Source organism: Thermobia domestica, chromosome 18 (assembly GCF_964235325.1).
Source record: "Thermobia domestica chromosome 18, izTheDome1.hap1.1, whole genome shotgun sequence".
In the NCBI taxonomy this organism is placed as follows: domain Eukaryota; kingdom Metazoa; phylum Arthropoda; class Insecta; order Zygentoma; family Lepismatidae; genus Thermobia; species Thermobia domestica.
Window position 1 is genome coordinate 128,029,706 of NC_137471.1, and position 27,985 is coordinate 128,057,690.

The window sequence follows — 27,985 nt, forward strand, 5'->3', positions numbered from 1 at the left end:
TGAGATATTGCAAATTGCCGCCTCGGAAGGTGACATTTCAGACACCTCTAGCGTCCAAACGAAGCCGCATTCACCCAATGTTCATATGACATTTTTTGCTTGTTTTTACCTGTAGATTCATGTCCCGAGTTTTCCGGCATTCATGCACGACCACCCTGTATATATATATAAACTGAATTCTTTTACATATGGAACTACTGTCTCGACAAGCTGTTAAAAATAACCAAATTTTTGAAGAAATAAAAAAAAAAAAATAAACGTGTCCAGCGAAACACTGCCGAATACGCTGAAGGAATTAACTAGGTCGTTGCCTCGTGTTCTCAGGGCCAGAGACTACAGTATTATATATCACCGTTAAAGTAGCTATTTCAATTCACATCGCATTCGTCCCATCAACGTTTCGACTCACACTGTGGGTACAATTTCCTTTTTTTCCTCCGAAGGGCAGCAGAAGATTCAGACATCCAGTCAACAAAAGAATTATAAAAAGAAGAAGAAGAAGAAAAGGAGCGAAGATGGGCAAATACAGTCTGAACATTGCCACTACTAAAAAACCAACAAGAATGAAGTTGCGAAACGTTCAAGATTTCAGTCAGTGCTGCTTGTCGCGTAACCTTGATCTCTATGATACTAATATTAGCTGGTCAGACAACTCCCGGGAAGAATGATTTTATAAAACGCAGTTTTTCAGTTACTGCATATATCAGCATATCTTCTACTATATGGGACAGCTGGCAATGAATACAAGACGCTATGCCAGAAGCACTGCGAGGATCTATGCACAACCAGGCTTCTTTTCATGAGAATTTACAGTGCTCCAGAAAATGCTAATTTTGAGTGAAAAAGATCACAACCTAAGGGGAAAATAGAAAGAAAAAGCAATTGCAGAACAATATAATGAAAGTGACCCTGTTTGTGATAACTCTTGAACCACTTGACCGATCTCGATCAAATTTTCAACATAGATGAGGTCAAGGGCGCCTATTAGGGGGGGGCAAGGTGGGTCGCTCCCCCCCCCTAGAGGAAATTGTGCTTCGGAAGATCGAAAACCCAATAGATATTTTAGAATAGTTACCGCAAAATTTGAGACTACATTTGAAATGTCGCTTATACTTGCCCCCCTTGGAAATCACAACATGGGCGCCCCTGGATGAGGTTCGAGCCTGGGATGGTTTTAATTTCTCTTTTGGCACTGCAACTCGAGGGAGGGGGATATGTAAAAATGATTAAAATGACCCATATTAGTGTCGAATCCATAGTTTTCGGGGTCGCTGAGACGAACACTGATATTCCCGATGCAGCAAAATGAAACATGTTCTCACCGTTGGAAGAATGGGCATTCTGCTAGTATATATTAAAAATCAAAATCAAATGTTTAAAGTTGCTTTATGCACTGGGGTTAATCATTCATCATCATAGGTATTCTGCCATTATTGGTAGGTCACTTAATGTAAACTGAAGGAACTTACGCGTTGGATTTTGTTTGAATAGTGTCTATGAATTGTAGGCTCTTTGGCTCCTTCCTCTTTTCCTTGCCACTGTACCTTCTTGGATATCCCTCATGATCTGGTTCCTTCTCAAAAAATGTCCCAACCACTTCCTCTTGTCTTTTCATTTAATCTAAAACTGTTTTCTGCACTACTATTTTTTAACACTTCCTGCCTAGTTTTTCATTCGATCCAGATAATTCTCTCCATTCTTTTTAACAACCATATTTCGAAAGTTGTATTTTTTAAATTCGCTTTTGCGTAATGTTCACATATCTCCCTCATAGAGCACAATACTCCAGACGAAATATATTATGAGTCTATCTTAACTCTTTATTCAGTGACCGACAAAATAGACTTTTCTTCCTCCTAAACGCTATTCTTATGCTTGTATTAATTTTACGTAAGCAATTCATCTCGTTACTAGTCATACTACACAGATATCGATAACTAATCACCTATTCTACTTTCCGCTCTCCTACGTCTATAGGCTATTTGATACATAACCGCTTCGCTCCAATTCCTATTGCCTTTTGTCCTGACGATTATTTTCATCCCGTATTCTTCGAAGCTTTTTCTTAGGTCGTCTATCTTATTAAACTGTAATCATGCAAGATGAAAACATTGTACAGCGACTGTATCTGATATGTTAATGCTGACTTTAAACCTACAGCAATGATTAGCTAGCAGAAACAAGATTGCTAACCTGATTGAAAGATAACACCAAACTCATGATTTCAGCAAATATTTACAAGATTATTTAATTAGAATTACATTTATCTAAGTCTGTTATCTTTGGCAAAATATTAGCATTAAGAAAATGAAATTTGTGTAAAATTTGGATACCTGACTCGAACACAGGTGATTTTCATGTCTAAAGGTCTCGACTTCATACAAACTAACGACTCATTTCATGGTGTTGATTTGACGAAGCCATTTGGCTATGCCAAACAAATATTAACATTAAACACTTATTTAATATGAACAAAACATCTGACAAGGGAAGGTCACCAACTGTCTCCGCAGAGATCTGAACAAGACAGTTGTGTTTGCATTTAATATGTTATAACTAGACGAATCCCAAAGTTATACGTGCCATCGGTAGGGATATCGTGAGTTAGAATATATTTTGTAATGTAAAAGCTATTAGCTGGCAGAGCAGTTTAAACCGTGTCATTTGTTCGGAAACGGTAGAGTATATACAACACTCAGCGAACATGCAACCCACCATTTTCAAAGGCACACATTTTGGGATAAAAGGGTTTGCCCCAGGGTCCCAGACGGGGTCCAACTCAAAAGTTTCAAATGGTAAGGGTGTTAAGTAGCAAATCATTTGACAGCTGTTGCGAAATGAAACAAAATGGAGCAAGTTTCGACTCTCTACGACATCTCCATGCAAAATGGCAGCGAGTCAATATGTAACCAAAAACTTAATTGAAAAGTCCATGGCCACCCCTATAAATCGGAAATGGTGAGACAAATATGAAAACAGGAAATCACGTGTGGTATTATTTTTAAAGTACAATGACTTGAAGTAAAAACGTCTTGTCCCAGGGCCCCGCAGGGTCCTAGATGGGGTCCAACTCAAAGTTTTCAAATGGCAATAGGGGTCAAGTAGCACATCGTTTGACAACTGTTGTTAAATGAAAAAAGATGGAAGAAGTTTCGACTCCTTACGATAACCCTGTGCAAAATGACAGATGGACAAAATGTTAACACAAACTTAATTGAAAAGTCAATGGTCACCTTGAATTCAAGATGGCCGCTTAAAACCTATGTCGAAAGTATAGGTACTCCAAACTGCTGAAGTTAGGAAAACCAAATTTGGCATAATGCTGATCAGTAAGCGTAGGTAACGAAAGGATACGAAATATTCAAAAACGAGACATCTTGCGTTCAAAATGCCGCACTATGTGGCACACGTTTGTCCAGCTCATACCACTGAAGCTGGAGACGCGAAATGTGGTATATATGTTTATTGTCAATAGTATATATATCCACAAAAAAAGTTAAAGGCGTATCATCTGTATTCCAATATGGCTGCCATTGTAAAGAAAATGCTGATAATTATGTTGCATCTGACAATTATGTTGCATCTTCATTCATTCGACCCATTGAAATAAAGAAACCTACGAGTGACCCGACCGAGGTACAGAAGTTGTTCCCACCAAGCTGCAGCTCCAACCGCCGCAGCAGATGATTGGAAGCATCACAGAACGGAGACTACTGTTGTTTCTTTTATTTATTTATTTACCACTTAAATTATTTCTTTGTTATTCTTTCATTTTCTATCCTGCTTGTATCATGTACATAAATTAGTGTGTCATTGTAAACTCATCTTCTTTCATTTCACAACAGCTTTCAAACGATGTGCTACTTAACCCCCCTTGCCTTCGAAACATATGAGTTGGACCCCAGCAGGGACCCTAAGGAGGCCTTGGGACAAAGACGTTTTCACTTTAAATCGTTGTAATTTGAAACTAATACCACACGTGATTTCGTGTTTTCACATTTGTCTCACCATTTCTGATTTATAGGGGTGACCATGGACTTTTCAATTAAGTTTTTGTTTACATATTGGCCAGCCGCCATTTTGCATAGGGATGTCGTAGAGTGTCGAGACTTGCTTCACTTTTCATTTCGCAACAGGTTTCATATGATGTGCTTCTTAACCGCATTACCATTTGAATCTTTTGAGTTGGACCCCGTCTGGGACCCTGGGGCAAACCTTTTAACCCTAAAGTGTGTGCCCTTGAAAATGATGGGATACGTATTCGCCGAGTTTTCCATATAACCAACCGTTCCCGAACAAATGATCCGGGTCAAACTATTCTTCCAGCTAATAGCTTTTACATTACAAAATATATTCTAACTCACTATATCTCAACCGGTGGCACGAATAACTTTGGAATTCGTCTAGTTATAACATATCAAATGCAAACATAATTCTCTTGTTCGAATCTCAGCAGAGCCAGTTCGTGACCTTTCCTTGTGAGTCGTTTTTTGGAAGAATCGTTCGAGGAACTGTCAGATCTGGAGTAAGCTAGCCTTTCTGGATTTTGCATAGAGAAACAGCTTATGCTATATTATACAGTTGTTAATGAAAAGTTAATTTATGAAAAATGTACAAAATCATTAGAACTATTTTCGAAGTTACATTAATTTTTACCAGAGACCACAGGAGAGTCCATTGGGTCCGGAACGCCCCCCCACCCCAAAAAAAAATCCTACCTGAACATACATTGGTACTTTCTCCATAAAACTGTACTTGTTAAACACTGAAATGATTGATGTAGACTACTTGTACAATCCGCGGCAAAAAACCTGCAACATGAGCATATAAGTTTATTGTGAAATGACGAAGTCTTTTGCTCCAAAATAAGTGTGCACGGGAGGAGGCCGAGGTTTATCCTGGCGTGATTCGTTCCACTTAGACGTTATGCTGTTAGGCGTAGTTTCACAATAAACTTACATCCTCATGTTGCAGGTTTTTTTTGCCGCGGATTGTACCATGAACATTTGATCCCACACTTCATCCGTTCTCTTTCTCTTATAAAATTTAGTTCTGGTGGAAGTATTTTACAATTAGGGTCTACTTATTGTCTTTTTGGGAGCAGAATAATACACGTTCAATATTACACACAGACGTAGTGGCTTGTGGTATTGGACCCTCTCTCCCGAAAGCTTGAACCCCTCGCAATAAAAATTTCTGGGCGCGCGCCTGATTTTCATCCTTCAGTAAGCTACTCTTCTTTTTGGAGGGGGTGGGAACACTAAAAGAAAAGAACTCTGGAACACTTAATAATAATAATAATAATAATAATAATAATAATAATAATAATAATAATAATAATAATAATAATAGCCTAGGGAAGGAAAAAATTTCCGGAATCGGAAATTTCACTTTCCACATTTCAGAAAAATTCCGGAAATTCTAAAAAATTGAAATTTTTCGAATTACTGATTTTTTCCGAGATCAGATTCTTTTCGAATTCCGGAATATTTTTGTAATTCGAAATTTTCTTAATTCCGGAATTTTCCGATTTTACTTTCCGGATTCCCATCGGAATTTCGGAATTGGGCATCCCTAGTACTATAGCCTCTAGGTGAGTGCGCTTCAGGACGAACAGACATCGAAAAATCGCTTGTTCGTAATGTAAGGAGTCACGAAACGTGTAAATCTGTTGATTTTTTTGGGGGGGGAGGGTTACTATACTTTATTCTCCTCTATCGTCGCTCGAAAGTAAAAAAACATATATATTAAACGCTTCAGATAATCTTTTCTTGAACAACTAAAATATCAAGGACCACCATCATGCCATCCTCTTCCTTTGTAGGCACTCCGTATTCAAGGTACCGTTAAAATCAGCGAAGAAATTTAAGAGATAAAAAGGTTAAGCAATTAAGATACTACTGTGATACCAAATCTTTTCATTACTCAAAGGAATAAACGAATGAAACTGTCAACAAGTAAAAAGATACAAGCTTAATAAGAACGTGAAGGTAATTGAAACCCTGTTAAATGTCAAAAATTTTCCTCACAGAGCTTACTGCTGCTACTTAGCATTGTTTATGAAAAGGAAATCAGCTGTAAATGTAACTGAAGTTCTCGTCAGAAAAGGGAATACAGGCCTTCAACGATTGAAGAAAAAGAACGTTATTGTTTCTTTCGCACTCAAATGTCAAGATACAATTAATCAATAATACACGACCGTATCTATTCTGATGCACCGTTTCACCTTTCATCTAAACGAACAGAACTTCCTACCACACATCAAGATTACCAGCTAAAAAATCAGCGATAGCAGCATACGGCATAAAATATTAATAATATTTTAAAAAAACTGTACGCTATTACAACCTTACAGCCAATTTTCTTACATTTATCCTTAACATAGGTTTTATAAAAATAAATTGCTTTGTCTACCAAACAATGAAATAAATTCGTATATTGACTAATGACATTTTAAATATATCTAAAGTTCATGATATTGTTAAAAAAAAAAAAAAAAAAAAAAAAAGATAGTAGCATTACATGTACACTCATGTCCAAAATGATTGTCGCATATCTAACTGTTTTCTTATAAGAATATAATTTGATAATGATTTTGCATGGTACTTTTAATATTGATCCTATATGTATAATCGGGAAATATATATTTGTGGTAAATTTCACAGAAAAATAATTATAAATACGAAAATTAGAATGGATAAAACAAAATACTGCTAAATGGACAAGAAACTTTTATTTTCGTTTTATTGTTCTTATTTACTGCTCTTTTGACAAGAAATTTGCCACATACATATCTTTGCCGATTATACACATACTAACATTGTAAGAAATACCAGGCGAATTCGTTATCAAATTATATTCCTACAAAAACATATTTATAGACATGCGACAATAATTTTGGACATGAGTGTACACCACGTAAAGCAATTTGGTTTGTAGATAGATAGATAGATAAAAACACATCCCAGAGTTTGAAGCTCTAAGTAGCAGTATTACAACCCCGCCCCCAGAAGTCCGTCCTGGATCCGCCCCTGAGTAGAAATGTTAGAGTTGAGTTGATTTTGAGTTTAACATCTCGTTCAGCAGCGAGGTTATATGAGACGGGACCTAGTGATTACCGTGAAATTTGCGATGTTTGTAGGGTAGATACATTATCAAAAGCAACAGCCAAAAGATGGTTCAGTCTATTTCGTTCGATGTCCAAGGTACTACTCGCAATAGGCAACAAACACAGAAAAAGTGGATGATATTCTAGAAAAAGTCAAACAAGACTGGCATGTTAGCAGTGAAGACACCGACAATGACCTAAACATGCACTGCCAAACAGTGTTAAAACATCTAAAGAAAGCTACTGGCTACAGAACGAAATGAAATAAAATCTGAGATTTACGTTCCATGTTTTTGCCGTGTGCGCTAAAGAAGAAGATGATGATGCGAAATGAATTAAATAGTGGAATGGAGAAAGTGGGAGGAAAGGAAAAAACCCAAGAAACCCCCCCCCACACACACAGTATTTTCCACCAAAGTCCATTTTGACCGAGCTGGGGTTGAACCAGGGACCCCACCAGGGCTTATATCCATGGTTTACCACTTAGAATGTGAGGTACATATTATAATAACAAGCTTTTCGCTTTTGCATTAATATGAAGTAGCCATTCTTTTACATATTTTGTGGATATTAAAATTATTTAATGATAATGTGGAGTATAGTAACCAGCCTAAAATTTAATTGTAACGGTAATTTAACTACATTACTGTTTAGGTAATTACGACAACCATATGCTCATGTCATACTTCAGGAGCCAGTCATCAGTGCAAGTAAATAAATAATAACATAACGGATGTACAGAAGAACTGAGTTGTACTTTATAATGTTTAATATGGGACATTAAAAGTTCGAGCTATTTTTAAAGTATATTATTAAGAAAAAATACACCAACCAACAAGTTGATAACCACCGTTCTGACTACATAACTTTGAATTATATTTGATTTCACTTCTCTTTCAACCTCTATCAGACACGTAGCCAGGATTTCGTAATGAGGGTATCAGTGACATGAAATACTGTGGTTATCATACCTGGAGCTCGATCAATCTAAACTATTTCACTGGAAATGTTGGTTTGTTTAGCTAGGATTTTGTAATGGGAGGGGGGCATGACATGAAATACAGTGGTTATCCCACCTGAGGCTCGATCAATCTAAACTACAGGGTGGCCCAAAAGTAGGTATACACCCCTGCATTGATCTAGTATAACTCTAGTTTACAGGTTTATTTGCATCGGCTGTTCCGAGCTTAAGGCATAAGTAAAAGGATATTAAGAACAAATAATAAAGAAACTAAGTCTACCTGATGGATAACGATAAGAAATTATATAAAATTCAATGAGCAGATCAGTACGATACTGTATACTTACCTTTGGGCCACTCTATATTTTACGGGCAACATACATTGGTTTGTTAAGACAATAAAATGAGAGTGTGTTAGTAAGTATTTTAAACAAACTATGAAAAAATCTCGAGTAAAAGCATTTTTTTTTTTTAAAGTATTGAAAAAGATTTTACAATATCTACATTCCTCTGTTCATTCAAATATAACAATTTTCCTTTCATTATAACCTCAACTATTACAAAACGTACATATCCAATAAAGTTTTGCAAAATATTTTACAATATCTGCATTAATTTCTCTGTTGAATCAAATGTTAACAGAAGTTTCTTTCCACGTAACATTTTTGTTTTCATTATTCTATCGTTCCAAATGACAGGTTAAAGGAGCAGTAGAAAACTGTTTCTGAAATAACATGTTTGATACTGCAGAGAAGCGATGACGAAAAATTATGATTTAAAAAAAAAAATGTCCATACTATTACAGAACGGCACTATGTTTTTGAAAACTTGAAATTTCCTTGATTAGTAGTGGAAATTCTGAGAATTTCGTAATTTTTCTACAAATTTCGAATTCCTTGACCTTCAACATGTCAAAAATGTCGTTAATGAATTTACTGCAGAAGTGAAGTTCGTTACACGGATATTGGAGGAATAACGATAGAGGCAAAGTAAAAACCAGGGTCTCTACTAAAATTCCAAAATGAAATTTCGTGACCTTTTCTTTTCCAAACTATAAAATTTAGTAACATTCTCAAGAGCGAATATGGTTGCGAATTGGGCCGAATTTTCATGCATGTAATAGAAGGGTGCTTTGCTTACGATTTGGTAGTGTCTACTGCCGAACATAGACATTTTTGATGGTAAATTTTGACGTTTTATAGAACAAAATTTTCCAGACTATACTTATATTTGTACAGATAAAAAAAAATCGTGACCCAAAAGCTAAATTTCTTGACTTTCATGACTGTTTTCTGATTTTGTGACTTTTTCATGACTTTCGTGACCGATAAATACCCAGAAAACTAAAAAGGAATTCACTCACAAATATTACCACAATGTAACTTCCTTTCTCCATTGCTGCTAGAAACGTTGAAGCAGTAGTTGAAATTGACCTGTTCATTTCCGAAAACTTTTGGAGGTTTCAAATTATGACGGGAAGGAGTTCCACAAATGTATTGCCACAGTTCTGTCTACTGATGAGCGCAAGAGTCTTGGTCTTGCCGTTTGTGCAAGAGTCTTGCAAGCAAGTCCAAGACCAGCAATCTCGATGCAAGACCAAGACCAAAACGAAGGGGTGCAAGACCAAGACTCTTGCACAAGCACCGGCTCAGTGATAGATCGTTCACTTATGGTGCATGGAGACCCTTGTTCGATCCCAGCGTGCACCATGTGAGCTTCCTTGGTGGGCAAACACCGTGTGCGTGGGTTTTCTCGGAGTTTTCCTACTTCCTTCATTCCACCATTTCATACGTTTCTCATCACCACCGCCTCTCTTAGCCTCGGTGCATATTCGTGAGACAAACTAGATATTTCATTTCATTTCAAAACATATTAGTGGTGTTCTTCTTCCAAAACTAAATAGAAATATAGTATTGAAAATCGGGAATTCCGTACACCATAAGTGCCGATTACATGAATATGGCCTTGGCTCCGAGGCTCAAGTATCCGTTGGAAATTTTTAATCTGTGCTCATAAAATCAATACCGAAATAACATTTTTCATGACATTGACAAAAACTTAGTGCATGTGACGGCAAGATTAATTTCATGGGCGGATGCTTATACGTTGAACAATTGATTATCAAATACCTTTTATTCGTCTTAGGTACACGGCACATCGAGGAATGCAAGAGTGATTTTGTAGAGTTATTTCAAGTAACTTGGAGTTTCATGCCGTTAATTTCTATTTCCTATATAGGTCAAAAGTATTTATATAAATTGAATTTATACAAAAGAGTAGAGTTGATTTTGAGTTTAACGCCCCTTTCAACAGCGAGGCTATATGAGAGTCTTCCACGCCAAAGGCGTGGCTTCTAACCGCTTAGCCATGAAAGAGCTCTTTTTAAACAAAAGACAGAGAGTTGAGTGGTTATGAGTTTTTACTCAAATTATTCTAAAATATTAAGAGGTTTGATTATAATCATTATATTTTTTTTCTCTCTTTTTTGGCCAATATTGCTAAAAATATCATCATAGTTATTCTGCCATTATTGGTAGGTGACTTGCTGCAACTGCGAACCTTCAATGTACGGTGGTCCTCTGCTAGTTTCTTCGTCTTGACGCAGCAAATTTCCGTTTTAGTATCTTTCTTCAACTACAGTCTCCTTCGCCCCCTCCCTCTCTCTCCTTCCACAATACCCTTTAGAACATCCCTCATAATACAGTTCCTCCTCAGTCAATTTCCCAACCAGTTCCTCTTCCTCCTCTTAATTACATCTAAAATTCTTGTTTTCTTCCCTACTGCTACTATTTCTAACATCATCTCATTCGTTTTCCGTTTAACCCAGCTACTTCTCTCCTTTTTTTTTTCCTCCATGCCCACGTTTCTTCCCTATAAAGTACATATTGGAATCAGTAAAATAAAATCTCAATATTTAATTGGAAGTTTGTTCAATACAAAGATAAGCTAATCGTGGTTGAAAAGAAAAAGATCTGATGCTTTTAGAGTGTAAAACTATTTTAGCAATTCATGGTATTTCAGTAATCTGTGCCGTCTTGATTTTCTTTCATGCGTCTCACGGGTAGCCTCCCCAGTTTGGGAACCAGCGGAGTATTGGATCTGTTAAAAAATATATAAAAAGATTACGAAACGGTGTGATTTATAAGTAGCGAAGCATGGATACCCATTAAAAAAGTAAAGGTCATCGCCTATGTTGTACACTATCATCATAATTACACGAAAGTAAACTATATTACATTTAGAAACATATATTGTATTTCCGTTAGGCCTACTATTGGCGCATTGTAGAATTTATTATCCCTTATATCAAGTGTAAAATTTACCAGAATATGAAAAGCATAAGATTTCTTGAAAGCAAGACTAACATATAAGACCACCCGAGTTTTGGTCTTGGTCTTGCATTTGCTAATCACTAGTCCTACCGCTCAGGAAACTTTGTTTCACAAATATCAATCAGCCTAGACGTCTTTGATTGTGGAAGTAAATTCGAAACATTAATCCCAGCTTCAGCATTATGCCTAGATTCGAAGGTGGGGACCGGAAATCCAGACTCCCTCTTGACTACGAGCCTGCCCCCATAAGCAATACATTTTTAAAATAAACATTTACTATATACATAATAAAATATCACGTTTGTTCTAAAAGGGAATGAAATCGGATACTTAACCCCCCCCCCCTGGCGAACACGCAGAAAGATGAAATGAAATCTTTCAGTTTAACGCCCACGATAATACCCTTTGGGCTAAGGAAGACCATGATTAAAGCAAGTAAGTGATCGAATAACTGGTGGAATGATAAAGCGAGAGGAAACGGGACCCCACGGACTCGGTGCTGTCCACCACAAATTTTAGGCCGAGAATCAATCCAGGGACCCCACGCCCCAGAGGTAAGCGCTCTCTCACTGAGCCACCGTGCATACGCATAATTTAGCTTTTTACTGACAGAGTTTGCCATAGTTAAGCTTTTTTATAATTTTGAACACATGTCCAAAATTATTGTCGCATGTCTATAAATATGTTGTTGTAGGAATGTAATTTGATAACGAATTTGTCCGCTATTTCTTATAAGGTTAGTATGTGTATAATCGTCAAAGACAGGTATGTGCCAAATTTCATGTCAAAAGAGCAGTAAATAAGAACAATAAAACGAAAATAAAACTCTCTTGTCCATTTAGCAAAACTTTGTTTTACTCATTCTAATTTTCGTATTTATACTCCTTTCCCTATGAAATTTACCACAAATATAAATTTCCTGATTATACACATAGTATCAGTATTAAAAGTACCCTGCAAAAATCATTATCAAATTATATTCTTACAAGAAGAGTTATAGATATGGGACAATAATTTTGGACATGAGTGTACATTCATTTATAGTCTAATTAGCACAATATTTGCAATTTTTTTATTTTTAGTTTATTTTCACTGTATATTATTATAACATTGAATTATACAGCTAAAAGTGTTGTATTTTTTATTCATCTGTTCTTAGTATATTAATAAAGTATATTATGATTAATGTTTAAAATTAGTACCATAATTTGGTATTTCAGAAAGTAACGAAACTAAATATGTTATTTAGGTTTAGAGGAAAACAAACTTTGACACCCGCATTTCTTGAAAATCATCATCAGTTGATGCTCGACCACCAAAACGAATCGTTAAGAATTAAAAAAAAAAAAAAAAAAACTTGAGGCTGCTGTGATTTAGTGGCACAGCGCTCACTCTTGGCGCATGAGGTCCGTAGTTCGATCCTAGTTGGAGCCAAGTGAGCCTTACGGTGAACAAATAGTATGTGAGTTTTCTCAGGGTTCTCCCACTTTCTTCATTCCGTCATTTCGTTAACCATCATTACTATCTCCCATAGCCTCGAAGCATAATAACGAGACGTTAAACTATAAACGAACATTCTTATTGCTGAATCAAGAACAATATAAACATTAAAATATTTCATTCAATTGAGACACCTACATGCAATACCCAGCTGCGGATGACCGAATCCTTCGGGCTGTTCCTCCAAAAAACAACCACGTCGTATAACACGCCGCAACAGTTAGCCAGCACACGGCTGCCGGTTTTATCTCAGTGGTCATCGACCGAGAAACCACTGAGGTCGCAGGTCACAAAACACCTCCACTTCGCTTGTGCACTCCACTCCAAAAAGAACATTCCTTCCGAAAGTCTACATTCGTCACGGCCCATGAAAAGGAGCCAAGCACACGACTCATCACGGCGCGCTATTTGGCACGTTCCTCAAAACAAGGACTCCCCGAACTCACTTTTTTAGAAAGATTTTTTTTTCTCCCAGTCTAAAGCCTCAATATTTACCTACATCTGTTTACTTTTTTTTATTGACTTTTACTAAACCCATTTATAACCTACTTCATTCAAAACCAGTGAGGTACGGAAAATTTGACAACTACAGTCATGAATGAAAAAGTAATATTTATATCAATTTAACATAAAATAATATTTTTTTTTAAAAAAAAGTACACTCACCTGACAATAATTAAATCGACTTCCAGGTATTGCTTATATTTCCTTTTTTAGATAGTCCTCCTCAGCCTCACAACTCTCGACCTAGGTTCTTGGTTCAATCCCCGAAGGTCACTGAGGTCTTCTACTCGCCGAAGATTTCCGTGCGCTTTCGTGATGCAAGGACGAAAGAAGGTCGTTCGAAGCAGACGCTACAAACACTTGAGCGGGCAGGGCGCTGAAATTGACAGCAATTCTTATCTGACACTTTTACGTTCCAGTTAGGAAGTGAACCTGTCATTCTGGGTAGCGCCAGCTTCCTAATAAATAGATTATCTTTACATTGTTCATGTCACGTTCCCCTTCTCTACACTCGTTATTTTACAGTCCTTCGTTTACGTATGCTCTGTTTTCCCTCTCGTCTGCCGGTTCACCCAACCTACCGACCGACTCGAACAGCTGCTGTCCTCTCTTGCTCACCGCGAGAACTACACGCAGGATCGGGACGTAAAATAGTGACATCCACGATCTTCTCAACCCAGCACACGCAGTAAATAATTCAGCGCTGGAAAATATAAAGATTTTCTTTCTTTAGTCCTATATTTAAGTCGTTATTGTGTTAGATAACGTAAACTTCACATAAAAAGCTGGTCACTTTTACTATCGTATCGCTTAGGTATTGAATATTTATTTTTTTTTCTATATTTCAAAGTAATATTCGTAAGGCTATTACAGAAATAGATTTGTGGAATTGGCGAGGGACTAAAGCAGGGGCGGATCCAGGGGGGCGATCGCGTCCCCCCCAGAAGAGGAAAGGTTTTTTAAATTTTATATATAAATAAAACACATCCCAGAGTTTGAAGCTCTTAAAAGTAGCTCTAAGTAGCAGTATTACAACCCACCGCTCCCCAGAAGTCCGTCATGGATCCGCTCCTGGACTGAAGATACAGGGGCGGCTCGTAGAATGCGCCTTGGTCGGCTATGTGTCATTCAAAATTTGATTAATTCACTCTGGCAAAATCTGGTGGTATGGTTGAATCGAGCTTCTACTATTTGACTCAACCAGCATTTGTGTGATTTATTTATCCATTTGTCTACTTACTCCATGATAACTCTCGTAAAACTTAGGGAGAACGGTGGAACAGTGGTAAAGCGCTCATATCTGGTGTAACGGGTTCCTAGTTTGATCCCAGGGCACAGGTTCGGCTCTACCATCAGGGGCGTCATTTAGGGGGACTGGCAGGGGCATTTCCCCCCCTGAGTTTGAGATGTATATAGATTTTATCAATATAGTAGTAGTAAGTCAGTGAAAAACGCGAAATTTTACTTATATCAAGGGGTCTTGCCCCCCCCCCCAAGCAAAATCTGAAAAGACGTTACTGTCTACCATGTGTGCCACACGTGCATTCCCACGGGGCGACAATGTTCAAAGGGCCGCAAAATCTGTCATCACTATATTATTTAAAATAAATATTTCTTGATGGAAACAGATCTCGTGATTATGGTAGTTACATTTACTAAGGCTATTTTCTATTTGAATACTATATTCATAAGTCATGTTAGATCGCATTAGTTTAAGGTCACATGGAAACTGCTAAAGCAAATGGTCAAACAAGTCCCAGCATTAATTGCTTGATTGTTGTCAAATACAAGAACTCAATTCCCGAACAGTAGCAAACACCATTTCCATTTAGTTAGTTATTGGCAGGGGCGGATCCAGGGCGGACTTCTGGGGGGCGGTGGGTTGTAATACTGCTACTTAGAGCTAGTTTTAAGAGCTCCAAACTCTGGGATGTGTTTTATTTATATATAATTTTTTTTAAAAAAACTTTCCTCTTCTGGGGGTCGATCGCCCCCCCCCCTGGATCCGCCCCTGGTTATTGGAGTTTTGATATGAAAACTAGTCTTGTATTTGTCACAAACACGTTCCTTATCATTGAAGATAGAAACAATTTTTTAAATTTCTTTTTAACAGGTGTAGGAGGAAAATCAAGAAATAAAGATAAAAAAGCTAGTTGCACTGGAATTGCAAACTGATATATTGAGATTAAACTCGATAGGTATTGAATTCTATAAAAAGGATTACCATCTTTCCTCTGCATGTATTTGCTTTATTTTTCACTAACATAATCTATTTATTACTTAAAGGAAAAACAAACACAACGAGATTGTATTTGTAGTGTTTAGACCTTTCTGAGTGTGAGTGCACTTTCCCTCCCCTTCGTTGTTCATGAAGGAGTAGCTTACTCAAAATCGTCGCTTTTAAGATTTATTCTTTCTGGAGAAAGGGGGAGGAAAATGATGCCACTGCACTTGGCGGCAAATTGCCCAGGGCCTGCCCTGCATTGCCCCTACATACCGAAAGAGTTATATTTGAATGTCTGTTCATCTATTCGTTCTTCCAAATGTATGTACACTCGCCTGGAGGACACAGTGTTCAATCCCTAAAATAAAGGCAGTTTACCGAAGGGTGAAAAAAAATAAAGATGGCGATTTTCTCGCAAACAATTCTGACAATTTTGTTTATATCCCATATATTATATTCCCTATTTCGTTAACCCTATACTGTAGTATACTATGTAATCTTTCATGGTAAAATCTACGAGGAATTGTTTATTCTAAGGTTGATTTCTTCTCGGACGATTTTCTGAAGAAGGACTTCTAAAGTTTTCTTCATTTTTCACAAAGAAATATTTCATTAATAATATGACAACCTTACATAACTCATTTGCTGAAAAAATCTACGAATGGTAGTTTACCCTTTTTTTCTTTTCTTTTTTTTTTTACAATTGTCTCATAAACGACTCAGGCAATGTTTATTGATTTCATTAATAACTTGACGATATGGTATGATTGATTTGACGTGAAAAAAATTACGAGGGATAGCTTATTTTTGGGAGTGAGTTTTTTCTAGATAATTTTTCTCTTAAAGGTCTCAGGCGATTTTCTTCATTTTTCATAAATAAATAATTCATTAATATTCCTCCTCCATGAAAAGATCCACAAGGAGGAGTTTAGTATTTTTGTGACATTTTTTAAAAATACAACTCATGCTATTTTGTTGATATTTGACAAACAAATATTTCACCAATAACCCTAATATATGACATAAGTCATTTCTTATGAGAAATCCAGAAGCGAACTTACTTTTGGGAGTGTTTCCTTCGGGCGAAGTTTTCGAAAAACGCCTTATAAATGATAATTTTGTTTTTATTTCACAGGAAAACGTTCTATCAATAACTGCAGCATAACTTGATATAGTTTAGGAATTCTTCCAATATTCTAGGGCAGTCAACGGTAGCCCACAAAATACCCCACTGATAAATCAATCAGTACACCACTACAGAACAAATTTTTACCTTGGCCACTTTGAAATACACTAAGAGAATAATGTTTCTGCGCATAAATTACAATCTCCGAAGTAACTTTTTTTTTTTTTTTTTTTTGAGAAGTGTACGTTTCTGCAAACACCAAAACTCATCTTTTTCTATTTTGCATGTTAAAGATAAATGTAGAAATAGAAAAATTAGTTCCAAATTTCCTTCAGGTTCCAGAATACAGAAGTGTAAAATTTTCACCATTGTAGCAATGTTACCAAGCACAGTATGTTTTGATAAGTTATTCGCTTTTCTTACAAACATTCAGTTTATTTAGGCAGGAAAACCGTGCCCTAATGAAAAATCAGAGATTTTGCATATTTAAAAAGAAATCTCGAAAATAAATTAAAATCTAATGATGTTCTGCGTTAACTGAAGAACCTCTGGGGAAGGGTCCTAAACCTCACATTCCCCTCGGTATGAGCTCACGAAGCCGTAATTTTGTTTTTCCCACTAGTTTATTTTCATTACAAGAAACTGAGATAAAAAGAAATGTAGATAACTGATTGAAAGAATAAGTTATATAGTACTATATTCTTCTATATATTTTAAGTTGTAGTTCATTGTTTGATTCTGTTTAAAGCGCCACATTACTGGAAATTAGTCAACAACAGATTACGTCCAAATCTTGATTTGAACGTCAGGAGACCGCAGTTCCTCTGCTCAGCTGCAAGCGCTTCCCTTCTGTACTACATAGAGCAGTCTATCACGCCTATAGCTCTGTTGTGAGCGTGGTGTGATGATGGAATGCATATACGCAAGGGGTAAAGCAAGCTGAGAGTTGAAACGAAACGACAATATAATAATATTCTAAATATTATTAATTAAATATCTTAATGAGCAAAAAACAGCGCACAATATTTGGTGGTTCACGTGCTCTTGCGAACTGACAAGGCGAAGCCAATGTATTTTAAAATATAATGGACAATCAACTGAAACCCGTTCACTGGTCATAATTCATGAAATAAATTTTATTTCGAGCGGAAACTTGTAGCTACACTATCTAGAGGCGTCTATAGTTATCGTGCAGTAAAAATATTGTTCAGAAGAAGCCACCATGAGCGTTGAGACACTTGTCCCACTGTGTCACTAACTACAAATGCCGTCCATGTAAAATTTGGACGGATGACTATCAAACCAATCACGCACAGCATGCTGAACCGTCAGATTGAAATCTCTGACCTATCAATGCCTTCTTTAGAGGCCCAAAGATGTGAAAGTCACAAGGTGAAAGGTCAGGGTTGTAGAGCGGGTGTCGCAACATTTCCCACTTGAATCGTTGAAACAAATCCTGCACTTAGTTTACAACGTGTGGACGTGCGTCTCGTTCAACACAATGATTCCAGCGGTCAATAAAACAAGCTTTTTGTTTTCGATGACTCTCCGTAACTGTGCCAAGGTCTGACAGTAGCGTGCAGCGTTGATGGAATGTCCTGGTTCCTTGAAGTCGAGCAATAATGGTCCATGGTAATCAAAGAACACAGACACCATAACTTTCCCCGCAGACGGTTGCGTCTTGAACTTTTTGGGACGTTGAGATGAGGGGTGTTTCCATTGCATACTGGAAGACTTTGAACTCGGTTCAAAATGATGGCACCAAGTTTCATCCTCAGCAACAATGCGCAGCAAGAAGTCGTTACCTTCCAAATGGTAACGTAACAAATGTTCAATGGCGCAACCCATACGCTCCAACTTTTGGTCTTCCGTCAACACCCTGGGTATCAACTGCGCGCACACTTTATGATACCCCAAATCTTTCACAATTTTCTGAGCAGCACCATAGCACATGTTTAACACCTTTGCTATGGATTGAATACTAATGCTTCTATCGTAATTTATTTTATATTAATGAACATTTGTGTTTAATATATTGAAATGTGTGAATAATTATTACTAACATTATTATAATCAAGATTTTAAAAAATATTTTACCAACTCGTGGGATACTGTTCCGTATATTTACATCGCTTTAATAAATCGAGTAATATTAATTCTAGGTATTGCAACCGTCAAAGAAAGATTTCTGGCCGGGTGATGTGGGTCAGTATATCGGGTTTATTTGGTATTGTTTATGTTTTTCCACAGGTGCTTGTTAATACAAATTCAGGTAATCGTTTAATTGCTTCACGATATTGAATCAACACTGAAAATCTTTTGTCCTACAGGAAATGGAACCCAAAATTTCACACGCGTACTAATCATTCGCACAACTCAAATATTATAAAATATTTTTCTAGAACTAACGTTTGAAAGGGTTATTAAGGAAATATTTGTTTCTCAAGTATCAATAAAATCGTAGGAATCGTATTTGAGGAAACTCTGCAAAAACATTCAACCCAAAGAGTCAACTACATATTGCGGATATTTCCGTAGGAAATAATTTACATATAGCGTTATTACTTAGAATATTTAAGAAATATCAAGAAAATATCTCGATTCGTCTTTTTAAAAGAAACTGTTCGAAGAAACTCCCAACAGTAAAATGCCTCTCGTGGACTTTTTAAAAGACAAATTAGTTATATAGTATTGTCAAGTTATTATTGAAAGATTTATTTATGAAATAAGAACAAAATTACCTGAGTTATTTCTGAGAAAATCTGAGTAAATCTATTATTTCTCATAAAGTTTTTCAGAACAAATAAGTTATGCCATATTGTCATGTTATTATTGAAATGTATACAGTAAACTCTGAGTATCCGGCCTAATGTCGCGGAAGGGCAGGCCGGAGTTGACTATAGTACACTTAAAAAATAATTATGCATACCCCAAGAACAATTTGCGCATGCAGTACTGTACGTACTGTACAGTTATAATCAGAAACCGCAGCAAGCGTACTATATTGAGGTCCATTACCCCTTAAGAGATCCGGGGTTTTTGGGCTATTTTTTAGACTTTCAGTCAAGCAGCTACTGCATTGTCACTATTTATCCTAGGATCATGGTTCATACCTCATTCTCTTCAGAGTGGAGCTGGCTTTCAAATGATACCACTTGCATGCTTATACCATTTACCAGGAGCGGGAAAAATGATGTCAAAGGGAAAATTTCGGAGGGATTTTTTTTCTCGCACTTTTTGCCCCCCTGGAGCGACCCTGTGTGAACGTAGCCATCTAAAAAATCTGGTAAATAGTACTTGGTATACTGAATGTGTGTGCCAAATTTCAAATATCTATCTTGAATACCAAGGGCGGGAGAAATTTTATCAGGAATTCCCACCATGCCCCAAATTACCCTAAAACACCATGATCTCAGGTAAAAAATTTCCTGAGACATCCCTAATTACGCTAGGGTCATGTTTCGCCCATCATTCTCTTTAGAATAGAACTGCCTTTCAGGCGGTATGACTCACGTGTCTCCATCATGTATCTAAGGCGGGAAAATGAGGAAAAACGGGATTTTTTGGGTCTAAATATCCTTTTTTCAACTTTTAGCCCCCTGGACCCCCCTGTTTTAACGCAGAGATCTGAAAAAAATCTGGTAAATACTACTCGGTGGGCTGAATGTTTATGCACAATTTCAATTTTCCAGGTACAAAAGTAAGCCCGCCAAAAAAAATATACCGACAATGTCCCATATTCCCGTATACAGAGGGAAATTTTTAAACATTCCCTGAGACATCCCTAATTACCCTAGGGTCATGTTTCGCTCATCATTCTCTTCAGAATAGAACTGCCTTTCAGGCGGTACCATTCACTTGTCTCTATTATGTATCTTACTTACCCTTACCTTACCACTTGGCGCTACAGCCCTGGGTGGGCTTTGGCCTCTTCCACTATTTGCCTCCACTCTTCCCGATCTTTGCATTTTTCTTTCCATCCTCGAACCTTCAATTTTTCCAAATCACTTTCCACCCCGTCCAGCCACCTGGTTTTTGGCCTTCCTTTTCTTTTGCTGGAGTAGAGTCTTTCTTTCATGATTTTGTATGGCATCCTGTCGCTGTCCATTCTTACTACATGTCCTAGCCACCTTAGTCGATTCGATTTTATAAACCTGACTATATCCTGATTCTCTATTATGTCGTTGATCTCTTCGTTAGTTCTGATTCGCCAGGTTTCTTGTTCTTTAATTGGTCCGTAAATTTGCCTTACTATTCTCCTTTCGAAGGTTCTGAGTTTTTTCTCAATTTCTTTTGTCAGTGGCCATGTTTCGGAGCCGTATGTTACTACTGGTCTTATTAACGTTTTGTATATTCTCATTTTTGTTCCCCTACTAGTGTTTTTACTTTTTAGTAACTTCATGTTTGCGCAATATGCTTTGTTGCCTAGTTGTATTCTTTCCTTTACTGTATCTTTTATGGAGTTTTTATCTGTGATTGTTAGGCCTAAATATTTAAACTTGTCTACCTTTTTAAAATTCTTTACCTTCTATTATGATTGATTTTTGATTTCTTCCTGTTGCGTGCGCTGTTATTACAATGTACTTTGTTTTCTTTATATTAGTTCGCAGTCCTATTTTGTTAACCTCTTTCTCTAGCTGTGTGTATGTTTTCCTCATGTCTCTCTCTGTGCGTGTTATTATGGCTATATCATCGGCATAGGCGCATATTTGTGTGGTTTTCGTGAATATTGTTCCTCCTTTATATATGTTGCAGATCGCGGCGTGCAGTGCTATTATGAACAATGTTGTGGATAAGCTGTCACCCTGTTTCACTCCTTTATAGTACTTGAATTCTTTGCTTAGACTGTCTTCTATTTTTACTTTTGCTGAGGTTTCCTCTAATGTCATGTGTGTGAGTTTTATAAGTTTCCCAGGTATCTTGAATTCCATCATGGCTTTTATTAGTTGCTTTCTGTTCACGCTGTCAAATGCTTTCTCATAATCTACAAATAGGATATGCAATTTTACTCCGTGTTCATAGTGTTTTTCAATGATCTGCTGCAATGTGAATAATTGGTCTGTTGTGCTTTTATTAGGTCTAAACCCGCATTGATATTCTCCTAGTATCTTCTCAGTGTGTTTCTTTATTCTTTCATTGATTATCCCTGTCAGAACTTTATAAGTTGTGTTTAACAGCATGATTCCTCTGTAGTTGGAGCATTCAGTTTTATCTCCTTTTTTGTGTAATGGTATGATTATTCCTGTTTTCCATTTTTCTGGTATCCTTTCTTCTTCCCATATTTGTTCTATCAGCCTATGTATTTCTTCTTTCATTCGGGTTCCGGAGTGTTTTAGCATTTCCGCTACTATTTCGTCTTCACCTGGTGATCTGTTGTTTCGTAGTTTTCTGATGGCTTTATCCACTTCTTCTTTTGTAGGTTTATTCTCATTGTCATCACTGTCTGTATTATCTGTCTCTTGCTGAGTTCCTTCCTCACTGGAGCTGTTCTGTTCATCAATTTCACCATATTGTGTTTGGAAATATTCTACCCATCTCTGTAGTATCTTCTGTTCATCTCCTATCAGTTCTCCACTTTTATCTCTGAATCCTATGTTTCTTGGTAAGTAGTCTTTGTTTATTCTCTTTATTGCTGCATAGCACTTTCTTGCTTCATTTTGTGTGCTCAATGCTTCTATTTCTTGTATTTCACGTTTCATTTTTTCCCTCTTCTTTCTTCTGCACATTTTATTAGCTTCTTTTCTTAGCTCTCTGTACCTTTCATAGTTACCTCGTGTTTCTCTCTGTAGCAGTTTTTGTCTTGCTTTATTCTTTCTGTCTATTATATCCTTACATTCTTCGTCGTACCAGTCTCCAGTCTCTTCCTTGTGTTTCTGTCCGATTGCATTATCTGCTGCTTCTTTCAGCGCCGACTCTACCCTTTCCCATTTTTCTTCTATTGTTGTTCTCTCGTTTGTTTCCCAATTTTGCACTATTTTGTTTATTTCTTTTTCATATGCTTGTATGTTCTCTTTTGTTTCAAATTTATCTACGTTGCACTTTTTCTTACTTTCTTTTGAGTGTTTTGCATCTTGCTTATTTTTTCTTTGAGTTTGACTTTAACTAGAAAATGATCAGAGTCGCAGTTATATCCTCTGTGTGATCTTACGTCCGTTATCGATGTAGCATGTCTTTGGTTGGTGATGACGTGATCTATCTGGTTTATAGTATTGTTATCTGGCGATTTCCATGTTCCAAGGTGTATTCTCTTGTGCGGGAAATAGGTGCTTTTTATGGTCATTTTGTTTCGTATTGCAAATTCTTTTAGTAGGTTTCCATTTTGGTTACTTTCATCATGGAGTGAATATTTTCCAGTAACTTTGTCAACCGTGTCTTTATTTCCTATTTTCGCATTGAGGTCTCCTAGAATTATCACCATGTCGTATTTGGCTATCTTGTCACATGTTCTCTCCAGTAAATCATAAAATTCTTCTTTTTCCTTTTCACCTTTTTCTTCTGTTGGAGCGTGTACTGATATTAAGGTTATATTTCTGAATTTTCCTTTGATCCTTAATGTGCATATGCGTTCATTTACTGGATTGAATTGCAATACGCTTTTTCTTATTTCTTTCCGTATTATGAAGCCTGTACCATATTGTCCTGTTCTTGTGGGTGTGCCACTGAAGTAGACTGTGAAGTTCTTCTTATCTATTCTTCCATGGTTGTGCCACCTTATCTCTTGAATTGTGGTGATGTCTATTTTGTGCTCTGTGACTTCGTTTGCTATTTCTTCCATTTTTCCAGGTAGTAACATTGTTTGTACATTCCAGGTTGCCAGTATCAGGTCCGTTTTCTTTTTCCCGTCGTCTCAATTCTTCTGTCCTATCCGAGGCAATGGTGTAGTTTTCTGAACATCTTGTTTTTCCGAGACAAGGTTGTTAGCCCTGCGCCCAACCCCCAACCTGGAGGACCAGGAGTTTTCTGTCAGGGTCGTCTTCCCTTAGCCTTTGTAGGTCCTCCTACCAACTGCAAGGCAGCAGTGCTGATTTGGTCCGCCCCGAATTTTTCGGTACCTGCTATATCTAGCAGGCCTTCCCCAATCCGCCACCTGGGGAGGCGTCTGGTGGGAGTTCAGCTTCTCTCCCAGGCTCTATTATGTATCTAAGGCGGGAAAATCCCGTGAAAGGGATTTTTTGGTAAAAATTTCCCTTTTTCAAAGTTTAGCCCCTCTGTACCCCCCTGTTTTAACGCAGAAATCTGAAAAAAATCTGGTAAATACTACTCGGTGGACTGAATGTTTGTACCGAAAATGTCCGAAATTCCCCTATACAGAAGTATATTTTAATAAAAATTCTCTGACACTTCCCTAATTACCCTAGGGCCATGTGTCGCACATCATTCTCTTCAGAATAGAACTGCCTTTCAGGCGGTACCATTTACTTGTCTCCATCATGTATCTAAGGTGGAAAAATGAGGAAAAACGGGATTTTTGGGTAAAAATATCCCTTTTTTCAACTTTTTGACCCTCTGGATCCCCCCCTGTTTTAATGCACAAATCTAAAAAAAAATCTGGTAAATACTACTCGGTGGACTGCATGTCTGTGCAAAACTTCAATCTTCTACGTGCAAAAATAAGCCCGCCAAGAATACTTTACATACCCCCCCCAAAAAAAGTATTACACGAGAATATAAATTTTAGACTTATGACGTCATCACCTCCTATGTCTCGACACAGGAAGGTGTGAAACCATCCGTAATGTCTTCTGCAATGCCTCTGGACTTGAAAAAAAAAACGGACGAAAAAGCTCAAATAAGAGAGTTATAACGCAATGTACTACCATGAGCAAAATAAATGACGCGTCTCTTTATTCTGAAGTTTTTTGAAAATATCTCCATTTTCTTTATATGTTCGAAATTTCGGAAGGTTTCCCCAGCAGGGCAGGTTAATAACAAACCCGTTTTTAATATTTGTGTTAGATATTAGCTTAAAATAAATAAATTAGAAGCAAAAACATTAAATCGACAGAAATCTCGAGAATTACCAACTCTGCTAAAGTGGGAAATTTTCAAGAACGCGAGGGAATTCTGCAGTTCAACACGAAGCAGCGACATCTATGTCATTGAGAGAGATGTGGATTAGATCTACAAACGAAACTTTTAACGAAACATTTCTAATGTGTCTTATTACATGCATTATCAGCGAACTCCAAATATATGAATCTATGCTAAGTATTAACGTATAGATAGAGCAAATAGTGGAAATTACCTATGGAAAAAGACGAATTCTTAGCACAATCGTAATGAAAAATCGTCTTTACCGTAGAACAGGTTAAGTTTACATAAGGAAACAAGTAGCTCATTTAGTTAAAGCAACTAGTCTGTATGCAGAAGGTATTGGGTTCGAACCCCATGGAAGTGCCGTTGTAATTTTTATTACTGTGGTTATTTTATTTATTTTTATGTGGGAAAAAATTAAATTGTAACATATGTGTAAAACTCATGACAATACCAAAAAAAAATGCCGTTCTCGCACTTGCATTAGTGTCTCTAATTTTTGTTTGCAAATAGTTTCGTAATAATTTCCCCTGTGCTCACTACTCACTACATACTCACTGGTGCATAACGAATGTTTTCCAGTAAATGTTAATTCTAATTTGGAGAATTTTATAGTTTCACAATGTTTCTCGCTTGATAGTCTTCTATCTACTTTTTTGGACAATTTGATAACAGATTTCCCTATTAAATGTTTAATTTCCCCTATATATATTTAATTACAGAAAAGTTTTACATGTATTTGTCTTAAATTGAAATTGTTTTGAATTTACCACATGAGGTAAGTAGCCCGAAGGAGGAGAACTGAAGTAACTGATATTCTACGTAAAAGCAACCTATTGTAGAATGATTATGCTTCTTAACTTCAGCACATAATCTTTACCTTGGTCAGACAGAGAAAAACCCTGTTTTTTCCTCTCCTATGACCACTCATCTTAAAGCTCTACATGTAATGATTCGTGTCACATAATTTCGGCTCTCCAAAGACATTTATTATTATTATTATTATTATTATTATTATTATTATTATTATTATTATTATTATTATTATTATTATTATTATTATTATTATTCCTGAATATGCCACCCTTACATAATGTAACTTTAGATATCTTGGTTTAAAGTGCTTTCTTTAGTAATAATTTGAGCAACCATGTAACAAAATTTAAAATGTATGAAAGGGCGCGAAGTTTTATTCCCCCCTCTCTCTCTTTTCAGCACCGTCCCAACAGAAAGTATATAATTTCTGACAAGCAGAGTAGACAAAATGAATCAGAAATATATTTAAAGTAACCTTCCCTCTTCGTAAATGGAATATCACGTAACATTTTTTATTCTACTGAAGACGACCCTAGGAGTAGTAGTCCCCGACGTTGGCGCGAATGACTCATCCTCACTCTCTTTTATGACCTTGGCCCGGGGTCAATGACCGAGGGGTACCTAGGACCACCCCCTCTAAATTCTGGCAGGGGTACCTTGGCCCACCCCCTAAATTTTGGCAGGGGTACATAGGACCACCCCCCTTAAATTTTGGAAATTGCCAAATCTAAAAATTTGGTATGGTAGCCTAGGACCATAGTATGTACCTTTATCAGTATTGGGTGTCTATGTCGTTCCCTTTCATGGGTAAAAAATTGCCAAAAATTCAAATTTCGGGGGTTTTTGACCTAATTTATCCCCTTTGATGAGGTGTTATTACCCTATATAGTTATATGGACGTATACAGGGGTTCATTACCTTTCATAAGACATGGGTATATTAATGCACCCCTTGAAAAATTTGGGAGGGGTACCTTGGCCAACCCCATAAATTTTGGAAATTGCCCAATTTAAACATTTGGTGTTATAGTACAGGACCTCAATATGTATCATGATAAATTTGGATGGTCCACATCGTTCCCTTTTAGGGGTACAAAATTGCCAAAATATAAACGTAAGAAATATGTTGTACCACGTGTTTGGTTTTTGGTTCATTTTATCCCCTTTGATGAGATTCTGTGATTACAGGGGTTCATTTCTTATCATAAGACATGGGTATATTGTTGCACCCTTCTTAAATTTTGGCAATGGGGGTCCACTGAAATTGTCCAATTTAAGCATAGTACAGGACCTCAATATGTTTCGGTGGTCCTATTGTCAAAATTTTAAGTACAACCACGTGTTCGGTTACTGACTCAATTTATCCTATTTGACAAGGTTATAAGGTATGGACGGGTATCCCCTTTCAATTTGGTAGGACCCTTCGGGTGTAGTACAGTCACGTGATCGATGATTTGGTTTTGATGCGCGACGAGGTCCCTGGTCAATGTTCTCTAGGAATTAGGTGGAAACTTTGCTCAGGGTTCTCGTCTTATATCGCACAGTTCTTTAGAAGAATCTGATAACGTTGTATGTATCATATTGATGGAATGAACAATAAAACACATAGATAAGCATAAATTGTATTTTATTCAATTTTCTGATTTCTTTTTCTTTCTTATTGACAATGTTTGTATATTGAGCTGGATTTCTTCATTAGACCTCCTCCTCTTCTTGATTGCGATGATTTGTTTCCATGTTTTGCAGCATAGCACCCGTTTGCAAAGCTTCGTATTGTGAATTCTGTAAAAAGAACGAGGAAAAAGATGATTAGTATAGAAATAGATGATGATAAAAACAAATACACTTTCAATGATAAATATGATAAAATTACCTGGAAGGTATATTGCAGCAGTCTACGATCATTAACCGTGGGTACTGTTGTGAACAAGTATTGAATTTCACGCAGAGATTTTCCTTGGGCTTTACAGCACAAATAAAAATAAGCATAAAAGCCACATACGGATGAACCAAGACTTTGCATTTGGCTATTATTATATTTATAGTACATACAATGAAGTTTTAAGAATGCAACATGTTGTGGTACATAAGGAGGAAGGCCATAGCTGTCAAAATATTCTCCAACATCGCGATTATCAATATAAATTGCAATCCAATGGCTTCCTAGTTTTGTGGATGGATCTGTATTCACAATGATTGCCAGAGGAAGAGAAATCCGTGAGGGCAACTCATCGCTTGTAAATACCCCGGTAAAATGATTTCTGAATAATGGAGTACCGTTTAAAGCACTAGCTAATTGTAATGTATTCAACATCGTGAATGGAAATGATACATACCGTATACGTACCTTGTAATTTAAAAGTCCAGGATAATGTTGCGCT

At 36.9% G+C, this 27,985-nt stretch overlaps 2 protein-coding genes across 4 annotated transcripts in view; both read right to left on the reverse strand.

Annotated features, from left to right (window-relative positions):
- The window catches only part of Gbs-76A (Glycogen binding subunit 76A), a 79,616-nt gene extending 65,596 nt beyond the window's left edge, over nucleotides 1-14,020 (reverse strand). For 2 of the 3 annotated variants that reach the window (XR_014129151.1, XM_081746056.1), the window contains exon 1: nucleotides 13,040-13,251. Coding sequence is in view for 1 of the 3 variants with exons in the window: in XM_081746056.1 (XP_081602182.1) it covers nucleotides 13,040-13,161 (122 nt within the window). In the remaining 2 variants the exon portion in view is untranslated. Of the gene's footprint in view, nucleotides 1-13,039; nucleotides 13,252-13,567 lie in introns of those variants that run through there. The other variant, XM_081746058.1, reaches the window with a different exon arrangement.
- Nucleotides 14,021-21,266: 7,246 nt separating this feature from the next.
- On the reverse strand, nucleotides 21,267-23,530 carry LOC145675239 (uncharacterized). Its single transcript, XM_081745621.1, has 2 exons — nucleotides 23,083-23,530; nucleotides 21,267-22,726 (listed from the first exon to the last, which is right to left on the reverse strand). Exons 1-2 carry the CDS (start codon nucleotides 23,528-23,530, stop codon nucleotides 21,267-21,269), a joined length of 1,908 nt encoding a protein of 635 aa, XP_081601747.1.
- Between the last annotated feature and the right edge of the window lie 4,455 nt (nucleotides 23,531-27,985).